Source organism: Euleptes europaea, chromosome 7 (assembly GCF_029931775.1).
Source record: "Euleptes europaea isolate rEulEur1 chromosome 7, rEulEur1.hap1, whole genome shotgun sequence".
NCBI classification, from domain to species: domain Eukaryota; kingdom Metazoa; phylum Chordata; class Lepidosauria; order Squamata; family Sphaerodactylidae; genus Euleptes; species Euleptes europaea.
Window position 1 is genome coordinate 16,964,590 of NC_079318.1, and position 11,721 is coordinate 16,976,310.

An 11,721-nucleotide genomic window follows, 5' to 3' on the forward strand; every position below is an offset into this window, starting at 1 on the left:
AACCGCCCGATTTTGCCAATGGGAGGGTTGCCAACTGTGGGCTGGGAAATGCCTAGAGATTTTTTTTTGAGAGAAAAGCCTGGGAAGAGTGAGGTTTGGCAAGGGACCTCAGTGAGGTATAATTCCACAGGGCCCATCCTCCAAAGCATCCATTTTCTCTGGGGAAGCTGATCTTTGTTGTCTGGAGGTGTGTTGTACGTCTGGGAGGTCTCCAGGCACCACCTAGAGGTTAGCAACCCGGGGAAACGGACGAAGGATTGAAAGAAGGCCAGCAATCTGCCCTGCACCCAGGCAACAGGGAGACACCGCTCCTCCCGCATCTCCATCTCACCCAACCTAGCACACCAGGGAGCATTCCAGCACCATGGGTGAAAAGCCCCACCTTCCCGTTGCCTCCTCTGTCCCTCGTGCAAAGTGGAGGGAGCGGCAGCCATGTGCTCCTCAGCAGGCCAGACCCCAAAGCAGCCAGAATGCCTCATCCTCCCTGGCTGTGCTGGACTCCCAGGCACCCTGCTCTGCACCCCGCCTCTGCACAGGCAGCACCAAGAGGGTGGCTGGGCTGGGTGGACTGCTGGTGCTCCATTTCTCTCTCCTGAGTGAGCCCTGGGAAGCCAGCCCACTGCCACCGCCCCCTTCTCCTCGCACTCCTCAGAGAGGAGACTTGGCCAACAGCAGCTTCATATTTCTGGCCCATCTGCAGAGCGGCTTTCCCTGCAGCACAGCGGGTCAAGTGAGGAGAGGCTGCAGCTCCAGACCTTGCACAGGAAGAGCTGCTTAGCTGGAGAGCCCAGGGACCCAGTAGCAACTGTGTGCCGTCCGGGGCAAGTGCCCCCCCTTCACCACCCTAGATCTGGTCCTGTCCACATACAAAAGAGCTTCCCCCCACCCCCCAGGAGCTCTTACACAAGAGGAAGTGTTAGTGGCAGAGAAGTGAGTGCCTCAACAGAGGAAAGCCTCTGTAGTGGCCAGAGAGAAGCACAAGGAACAATTTCATAGGATTTACTGGATTCCAGAAACGTAATGTTTTGACATTCTACCGGGTTCTTTCTGTTCTTGTTCTGCCTCTCTCTCTCTCTCTCTCTTGCTCTCTCTTTCACTTATGCTCTTTCTCCCAGAACTTGTGAAGTGCACATTATCCCCGCCCCTTGTCTCCAAAACCTCTCCATTTTACAGTAGTTGAGCTATGGCTACTCCCAAAGAACACAATCCTCCTTCCTAAAATGCAGCCTAAGACGGGTTTCTGATGATGCCTGGCTGTTTATCTATCCTAATAGTAGTAGCAACTTTGTCTTAAAAAAACAAACAAATAAAAATTCATATTGCTTGGGGAATACACTACCATTGAGCAGCTCTACAAAGATCTATATAATTTTTACTCTCCTCCCTCCCACCTCCAGTTTTGCTTTCCATGACCAGTCATGTCTACTTCCTCGTATTTGAAAGTTCTGGTGCCTTGATACTTCTGAAAAGGGAAGATTGAAAATGCTGGCTAACACAGCAGTGACATGTGTTCTTTTAAGCAGAGGTTCCAGCGTCCCTGAAAATGACCGACTGGCTTCAATAGCTGCTGAGCTACAGTTTAGGTCTCTGAGCCGCCACTCCAGCCCCACAGAGGAACGTGAAGGTGATTACCCCCTTGTCACTGTGATAACATGTTGCAAATTGTTTTATGTGGTTTTCTTAAAACATTATTTTGCTTCAAAATGAGATTCTGCCAAATTCGGCCTTGTGTTTCACCTAATGCATGCTGAGAACTTGGCAAATTAGAATCAGTCTTTAAAAATAGGCCTCTTGCATTAGAATATTTCCAAACTGATCTCACTCTTTACATGATTGAATTATTCATTGGAGTTAATTTATGGGCGACATTTGCATCAAACTGCAAAAGGCAACATAACAAACAAAATGTAAAAATTTGCAATTATACTAATACCCATGAAATCAGTAAAACTACACAAAGAGCTGTTAACCTGGAGAGGGACCAGATAATTAACTACAAACCTTGATTGTCTTACTAAAAAGGTCTTAACTAACATGAAAAATAAGAAATAAAGAAATAAAACACACAGGCTTCTAGGTGTAGCTACATTTGTGGAATAAATATAGGTACTAGTATTGAGACTGTTCAGTAGTGGTACCTATATTGTGAATGTTGAATAGTGGTACCTATGATTATGGTACCTCTACCAACATGTTGACAAATTCTTAAAAGATCCAGGGCAAAAAAGAAGAAAGGCCATTGTGTTGTGGTGGTGAAAGTGTCAAGACAAGGATTTGGGAAAATAAAGGTTCAGATCTCCACTCTGCCATAAGGCTTGCTGAGTGACCTTGTAATGGATTCTCACACTGTAGTTGCAAGGCCAATATGGAAGATTATTTGGAATGACATATGCTACCTTGCATTCTTTGGAGAGGGCTGGGATAACAATGTGTGTGTGTGTTAAGTGCTGTCAAGTCGCTTCCGACTCATGACGACCTTATGAATCAGTGTCCTCCAAAACGTCCTATCGTTAACACGTCTTGCAGGCTGAGGGCTGTGGCTTCCTTTATAGAGTCAATCCATCTCATGTTTGGTTTTCCTCTTTTAAAAATGTACTGAATACTAATTAAAGAAAATACAGAAAAAAATCTTCCCTTTAGCTTATGACCCAAAGAAACCTCTTTCTGTAACAGAAGAAGCACCCAATTTGTGGGACAAATGCTTAGTGTAGAACTTTTATATTTTTTCCTATATACATAAACATTCAAATAGAGTATATTTGTGTATCATTGACAGCTGCTTCCCATGTGATCTTTGGATAATTGGTAAGGGAAGTATTCTTGCATGTACCATATATACTCGGGTATAAGCCGACCCGAGTATAAGCCGAGGTGCCTAATTACACCCCAAAAATGGGGAAAAATTAGGCACCTACCTATAAGCCGAGGGGGAAATGCACCCCCTCCCCCCCGCAGGCTTACCTGACCGGGCTCCAGGCGCGCAGGCAGGCGGCGGCGGTGGCCCCATCCCTGCGCGCAGGAGGCCCCGCAGGGTCAGCTGGCAAGCGGGAGGACTGGCCCGGGGGAGGGGGGGGGGAAGAAACCGCCGCCGCCCAGCAGAAGGCGGGGTGGGGTGGGGTGAAGAAACCGCCGCTGCCGTGCAGAAGGCGCGATTGCGCAAAAGGCGCGATCAGGTGGGGGGGAGCCGCCGCCACGCAGAAGGCGCGATCGGGTGGGGAGGGAGAAGCCACCCCCGCCGAGCAGAAGGCGCCATCGGGTGGGGTGGGGGGGAGAAGGTGGGACAGCCCGCCCATCAGCTGGCCGGCGGGAGCGCGCTGGGAGAGGGCCCGGCAGGCGAATTACCGTATTGACCTGAGTATAAACCGAGGTGAGTTTTTTAAGCCAAAAAACATGGCTAAAAAAACTCGGCTTATACTTGAGTATATACGGTAACTTATGCTTGTAAATTCTTATAAAATATTAACCTCAATGGAAGACAACAATATGTCAAGTCAAATCCAAAATACTGGCACCTCCACATCTTCTCCTTCCATTCTTTATCAGTTTCACAGGTTTTCAGAAAGTGAAAATGTACCTGTGTAACCAACAAGCTTACACATCTTCTCCTTCCATTCTTTTTCAGTTTCACAGGTTTTCAGAAAGTGAGAATGTACCTGTGTAACCAACAAGCTTAACACATGTGCCATCGCGGAACCCCTTACATAGAAATGTCCTTAGATTTTGTTCTTGTGGTAGTCATATATGAACAAGAAGTATAGATATACTTGGTTATACACAATTGCCATGATTCAGACAACTTATGGAGACCACAGCAATTGTATTTGAATGTATCTGTTAAGTTCATATGCTAGTTTTTCACAGACAAATACAAACAAGTAAAGGAGAGCTCAAAAATATCCAGGAGATGGTACCACGTGGTGCATGAACTAGCTTTGAACTTGGCCTTATTCAGATGAACTGGATGTTATAATGTGTTTGATTAGAAAACAGTATATTCCAGACATCACTTAATGGGTTATTAATGAGAACTCAGAATATTGCAAGCTTGACATCATTGTTCTGCTATTTAAAACAATCTTTCTGCTTTTCAGTTCTTCTAATTTGAAACAAGCCTTCTGCTTTTCACCTTTTCTTAATAATTTTCTCCTGCACAGTTATTTGTTTTTTCTGTATAACTTTAAATATCTGTAGAATGAGTGCTCTGTAGCACTGTCCAATGGTGAGGGGCTCACCATTATCAGCAGCCTCCCCCCCCCCCATGCCTGTTTCTACCCTTATGGGCAACTTTATTTTTTCTTTGTTTTGTTTACTGCTTGTGGATATTACCTACCATTGTAGGGCCTTTTATAATTTTGAACGTTTTGCATATTTTAAATATACAGGGGAACCATTAAACAGTGGGTGGAAAAACAGGTTGCAGCTTGTTTGGGGCCAAAGTTTTTCACAGCACTTTATTCTTACAGAGCCATCTTATCCTAAAGGAGATTCTAGCGGGACAGCGCAAAGAAGCTGGGAGCTTCGAACACTCATCAGTCAGACCAAAGGTAAGGAGTAAGAGGTAGTTACATTGCTAAGGTCAAGGTAAGAGCCCTGTGGCGCAGAGTGGTAAGCTGCAGTACTGCAGTCCAAGCTCTGCTCACAACCTGAGTTCAATCCCAACGGAAGTTGGTTTCAGGTAGCCGGCTCAAGGTTGACTCAGCCTTCCATCCTTCCGAGGTCGGTAAAATGAGTACCCAGCTTGCTGGGGGTAAAGGGACGATGACTGGGGAAGGCACTGGCAAACCACCTCGTAAACAAAGTCTGTCTAGGAAACGTCGGGATGTGACGTCACCCCATGGGTATCGGACTGACGTCACCCCATGGGTATCGGACTGAGGAATGACCCGGTGCTATAAAGAAATTCATGATAAGTATTTACAACCCCTGCTACAGAGACTTTCAGGTCTCTCAGACTGTGAATTAGGTAACCTGCTTATAGTGGATTCTAATCCTCAGGTTTCTCTTGCATGCGCCAGATTCCTGGCTGCAGCTGTTAGGATCCGCAAAGAACTCAAGAAGGAAGATTAATGGGTTCTAGGTTTTCTGGGTCTGTGTTTATGCATTCTATCTTATAGGGGTTATTTTTTAGGTATATAGTGCAAAGTATTGTTTTGTAGTGATGGCTGTGTATTTTGCTAAGAGGAGATTACCATTGCTTTATGTTGCTAAGAGAAGATTACCATTGATATTACATATGATTTTGGGAATTCTCTAAATACAAAGTATTCTCTAAATACAAAGTATTCTCTAAATACAAATTATTATAAACTGTTACTGAAGTCTAAAGGGCAGCAATCAAGGCAGGGTTTGTATCTTGGTCAGTGTGAATGGATGTTGAACTGATGGCAAATTTATTTTTTATCTACGGCATTTATAGTATGCCTTTCTCAATGGCAGATTACAGAGTGCGATACAATTTAAATCAACAGGTTTGGATTGCAGAAATCTGAAAAGAGCTGAAACAAAGCATAAGTGTTAACATGACACATGAAACGATGCAGAAATTACATAGTTGGATCATACTTGCAGCGACAGCACCTACTAGACCAGTGGTTCCCAACCTTTTTTTGACCAGGGACCACTAGGACCTTTTTGTTCGGTGCAGGGACCCCAAGGTTCAAAATAAAAATTCTGAGAATTTGAAAATAAACTTTAATCATAACTATTGTCGAAGGCTTTCACGGTCAGAGTTCATTGGTTCTTGTAGGTTATCCGGGCTGTGTAACCGTGGTCTTGGAATTTTCTTTCCTGACGTTTCGCCAGCAACTGTGGCAGGCATCTTCAGAGTTGTAACACTGAAGGACAGTGTCTCTCAGTGTCAAGGGTGTAGGAAGAGTAATATATAGTCAGAAATGGGTTGGGTTTGAGCTGAGTATTGTCCTGCAAAAGTATTGTCCTGTAAGTATCAAGATAATGTGCTAATGAGGGTATGGTATGTTAATATGGAACCATTGTATCCTGAAGTGATCTGTTAATGTGTGTAATCCAAAGCTAATCTGTATGGCTATTGTTGAATGTTGTCTTTGTCTGGAGGTTTTTCAGGGCAGGAAGCCAAGCCTTATTCATTCTTAAACTCTCCTCTTTTCTGTTAAAGTTGTGCTGATGTTTATGAATTTCAATGGCTTCTCTGTGCAATCTGACAAAATAGTTGGTAGAATTGTCCAGTCTTTCAGTGTCTTGGAATAAGACCCTGTGTCCTGTTTGTGTCAGTCCATGTTCAGCCACCGCTGATTTCTCACCGCTGATTACTGCAGACTTGGCCAACCTGAGAAATCAGCGGTGGCTGAACATGGACTGACACAAACAGGACACAGGGTCTTATTCCAAGACACTGAAAGACTGGACAATTCTACCAACTATTTTGTCAGATTGCACAGAGAAGCCATTGAAATTCATAAACATCAGCACAACTTTAACAGAAAAGAGGAGAGTTTAAGAATGAATAAGGCTTGGCTTCCTGCCCTGAAAAACCTCCAGACAAAGACAACATTCAACAATAGCCATACAGATTAGCTTTGGATTACACACATTAACAGATCACTTCAGGATACAATGGTTCCATATTAACATACCATACCCTCATTAGCACATTATCTTGATACTTACAGGACAATACTTTTGCAGGACAATACTCAGCTCAAACCCAACCCCTTTCTGACTATATATTACTCTTCCTACACCCTTGACACTGAGAGACACTGTCCTTCAGTGTTACTACTCTGAAGATGCCTGCCACAGTTGCTGGCGAAACGTCAGGAAAGAAAATTCCAAGACCACGGTTACACAGCCCGGATAACCTACAAGAACCAATTTAATCATAACTGTTAGTTAAACATTAAACTTAGAATAATATTTGAATATATTTTTCTAATAGAGAACTTTTAATTGAAAATATTAATTTATTATGGGTTTATAACTTTGTTTTGCGGACCTTAATTTAGTTCTCGTGGACCCCTGGGGGTCCATGGACCCCTGGTTGGGAACCAGTGTACTAGACACATGAACACATGAAGCTGCCTTATACTGAATCAGACCCTTGGTCCATCGGAGTCAGTATTGTCTGCTCAGACCGGCAGTGGCTCTCGAGGGTCTCAGGCAGAGGTGTTTCACTTCACCTACTTGCCTAGTCCCCTTAACTGGAGGTGCCAGGGATTGAACCTGGGACTTTCTGCATGCCAAGCAGATGCTCTACCACTGAGCCTGGCTCCTCCCCAAAGTAATATAGACAAAGTAATATAGACTACAGTTCCTATGCCTTTACTAAAGCATCTTTGTGAAACATTTCGTTACACTATAGTCCTATTCTCTGTGTAAAAAAGTCTTCCTGAATAGTTCATTTTTTTCATAGTTCGCTGAAAGCTAGGGAGCCTTCTTGACCTCATCAGACAGGCTATTCTGTAAGATAGGGGGCCACAACAGAGGCACGTGTACGGGCAGTTGTTGAGTTTGTCCATTTGAAAGGTGGCACGTGCAGAAGGTCCTGCTCCAATGGGCAAGGCTGTCATGATCGAGGATGTCCCACAGACATGATCTACCCAGGCCATGAAGGGCTTTGTATGTTATGGCCAATACCTTGAATTGAGCCCATTAGCTGATGGACAGCCAGTAGAGTGACTGCAAAATGGAAGTAATATGCATGCTCCATGTAGCTTCTAATAATAATTGAGCTATGGATGTCACAAGCTACCCTTCTTGTCTCTTTTAAAATATAGAGAGAGCCATGACCATTTCACACCATAAGTGCTCTCTCTCTCTCAGAGACATCAGCAGACAGGGTAGCCCAGCCCCCTTTAATAACAAGCCCTCACTCACACACAGTTGCTGGGGTTGGGGGCTCAAACACTGTTCTATTCACACACTGCCACCATTGATTAATTTCATATATATAGACCGAGATATTAAATTGTGTGTATATTTCCCTTAGACACTCATCCCATAGGGTTAAACAAAACAAGAAGTTACCTTTTATTTATTGCATGAACGTAACACTGGAGAAAGGAAGGTAGAAATTACAACATTTTGCTTCCATTGAACTTTTGAACTGTAGTCCTATTCCCTCAACTGGGATCCTTTGATAACAATTTGACTATTTTCAAGTCAAGTTTATTGTATAAGGCCATAGGCCGTTACAATCTAAAACAGTATAACAATAGGTTAAAATGGACAGAACCAGAATCATTAAAAAAAAAAATTAAAAATTAAAATGTGCCCATTCGGCTCTATTTAGCTTTACCACATTTCGTGATTTGCTTTGACCTGATTCTCTTGGCTGCAAGGCCATAAAGTGCCATTTTTGGGGAAATATAAGGGTCAGTTGACTATTTCCAGCCCACAATGACCAGCTCTTCTCCACAGTGGCACTCAGTCCGATACCCTCTTTTCAGTCTCAGCTGCCCAGCTGTCACCTCCCAACTGCTGTTCTTTACTGCTGTTTTTCAACTCTCAACTCCCCAACAGTCTATCAGCTCTTATTTGTCACTGTTAGGGAGAGGCAGAACCTAACCTGTCCATCACAGCCTCAGTGAGTGAATATGAGGCGGAACAATCAATACTTCAGTACCACGTCATGAATGAATTTGCCACCGAGCTGTCCCAAGAACGGGCCACTGGGATGCCCGTGTGCATTCAAACAAGCGCCTTGTCGTGTGCAAAGGAAAGACTTGCCCCGTTTCAAAGCAGTGCAACTTGAAATTAAGCATACGAGCTCTTACTTAAATTCCAGGTTATTCTGAGTTTGCAGATCAGCTCCTACTCCACTCCATACTTCTGGCAAACCTCCCCTGCCCTTCCAGATAATCAGATTGGCCTCCAATGGGTTTTATGCTATCTAAAATTTTTGCCATCATAAGAGGCAGTTTTCACAGATTCCCCCCTCTCATGGCAGGCCTTCAGTGTGCTCCCCAATGTATTCTTGAAGGTCCCCCCCCCCAGGGAAAACATTTGGGGGACATTTTGGGCTGCTGCAGGAGGTGGGGATGCAGAGAATTCATGCCTCTATGGATTGAAATCCTTATGCTTGTGGAAACTGTCAGTGGGATCCAACCCAGTATGCTGTTTTTATCACCTCTTTAAAAAAAGAAGTTAATTAAAACCTTAATGTTCAAAGGTCTGTGCACTTCCCCTGCCTAGCTTGGTTCAAACATCCATTGCAGAGTCTTTGTCCACTCCACCCCCCAGTCTTTGTTACACTCCTCCCTGCTCAATAATAAAAGTTGAATTGGAATTTAATGTTGTAACCATAGGTCATAACATAACATAAAATAAATCAGGTTTGATTATCAAAGATCCCATGCAAGCATCTTGTATAGACAAGTCCTGAAGTGCTTCATTAATGGCTTTGTGTCCTATTTTAGTAGCTCAGGAACAATATTGTTGTTCACATGAAACAAATGTTTAAATAACATCACTTGTTCACAATTTTTGCTTTTCCTTCCTGCTTTTTAGACTCTGCTTCCAGGCAGGGGCCCATAGAAGCAGTTCAGAAATCAGTCCAGCTATTTGAAGAAAAAAGGTACCGAGAAATGAGGCGGAAAAATATCATTGGCCAAGTTTGTGACACCCCCAAGTCTTACGATAACGTCATGCATGTAGGCTTAAGAAAGGTGACTTTTAAGTGGCAAAGAGGAAACAAAATTGGTAAGTACTTATGGTAAGCTGCCTCTTAAGTGTTAATAAATGTAGGCCCCCCACACCCCCAAAAGATTTTCCCCTGACTCAGCTATTCACATAAAAAAATAGTACTGTACACATTTCTAGTAGAGTAAAATGTCGATGAGGCTATGCATTCTGTTGCACAACCCATTGAAATTGCTCTAGTCCAGACAGATCAGCATGCTCTCAAATGGCATCCACCTTATGCCTGTGGTTCTTGATCCAGAAATTGACATGCATGTGGAAACTTGCTTCTGTTTATCGACCTCTTTATTCAGGATTGGAATGTGTATTTTTAATAATGAACCTGCATGTTCATAAGTTTGCTTTGTATGTTCACTTCAGTTGTAGAACTTACTGCCATTGGACATAGTGAAGGCTGAGAGCTTTAAAACGGGTTTAGGCAGATTAATAAAGAATAGATCATCAAGGGTTACTACCCATTGTCAGAAAAGGGAACCCCCATATTCAGAGGCAGTAAGCCCCTAAAACCCAGTGCTGGGAGTAACATCAGGGAAGGCCTTGCCCTCTGTGCCCTGTTTGTTGGCCCTACTGGGCAACTGGTTTGACCGCTGTGGGAAACAGGATACTGGACTAGATAGACCACTGGTCTGACACAGCAGGGCTCTTCTGACGTTGTGCTCTGTTATGTTACTGCAGTTTCTAACCGTTTACAGCTCATGAATAAAAGTTATCATCAGTCAGAGATAAAAAAATTATTCTGTTCATGCAGTTAACAGAAAATAAGCTCTTTGAGTTCATGCATGGTTTTTGCTACTCAAGAGTTATTTCCATTGGGAGAAAAGGAGGGTATGCATCACCTGGTGTTCAGTTTCCACATTCACAGGAGTGTTGCAGTTAATGAATGGAATTATGTTCTTGCATTACATGGGATGTTCTTGGGGGACTTCGTTCACAGCAGATCCTGTTTTTGAAAGGTTTAGCAACATTAATGCCCCGCACCTAAAGCCTAATTTATTGTTATAATTGGTGATACCGTATATACTAGCATATAAGCCGAGTTTTTCAGCCCAAAAAAAGGGCTGAAAAAGCCAGCCTCGGCTTATACGCGGGTCAATACGATAGGGTAGGGTAGGAGGAGGGAGGGGGCAACTTACTGCCGCCACCGCTGCCGGGCCCATGCGTCTTCCCCCGGCCAGGAGCGGCCTGTGAGGGCCTCCTGCGGCCTCTGCCGCCGGGCGCGCCTGGCTCCCCCCGCCCTGGAAGGGCCGGGGGAAGCATCCTGCAGCCTCTGCAAGGGCGTGCGGGCCCCCCCCCCGCCCTGGGGGGCCCGCCGCCACCACCGCCTTCGCCAGGCCTGAAGGTAAGCCTCCGGGGGGGGGGAGGGGTTATAAGCCGACCCTCGGCTTATACACGGGTGCCTATTTTCCCCCCATTTTTGGGGACAAATTAGGCACCTCGGCTTATACGCGGGTCGGCTTATACATGGGTATATACGGTAGTTACTTTTATTTCTCAGATGAAATTATCTTTTTCCTGGGTCACCTGCTGTTTGCAAAAGATGTGCATCTTTCATGCTAAGCAACAACTTTAATCAGAACAGGAATACAATCTTTCTTACCTGCCTGAAGAGGAAGGTTTTTTAGTGATGCCTTGATTTCAATAGAATCTGCTCCCAAACAGATATGTGGATGATTACAGCCATAATTGCATTGTGTAGCATATCATACAGTTCATGCTTTTGCATTGTCACTGAAAATTGTAAGCCTAAAGGTTCTGTATAACCTAAAAGATAAGTGCACTCAGTCAGTTTCAATGCGGTGATGCAAAACCTCACTTTAAAAAAAAACTGATCACATTAATTCATAAAGGTAGGGAAATTTGCTTTGGAATTGGTAATCCACGTGTAATGTCTATAGGGATGGATCAGATAGAAATCTTGGTTCATTTTAAACTATATTTTCAGGGTACTTAGAACCTTATTCTTGTGATTTTGCAGGAGAAGGTCAGTATGGGAAAGTGTATACCTGTATCAGTGTTGACACTGGTGAATTGATGGCTATGAAAGAA

The 11,721-nt window shown here is 44.0% G+C and overlaps 1 protein-coding gene across 1 annotated transcript in view; it reads left to right on the top strand.

Annotated features, from left to right (window-relative positions):
* The window catches only part of MAP3K4 (mitogen-activated protein kinase kinase kinase 4), an 84,631-nt gene that overhangs the window by 65,514 nt on the left and 7,396 nt on the right, over positions 1-11,721 (top strand). The window contains exons 18-21 of the mRNA XM_056852412.1: positions 1,524-1,624; positions 4,464-4,544; positions 9,484-9,675; positions 11,651-11,721. Coding sequence (XP_056708390.1) covers positions 1,524-1,624; positions 4,464-4,544; positions 9,484-9,675; positions 11,651-11,721 — 445 coding nt within the window. The remainder of the gene's footprint in view (positions 1-1,523; positions 1,625-4,463; positions 4,545-9,483; positions 9,676-11,650) is intronic.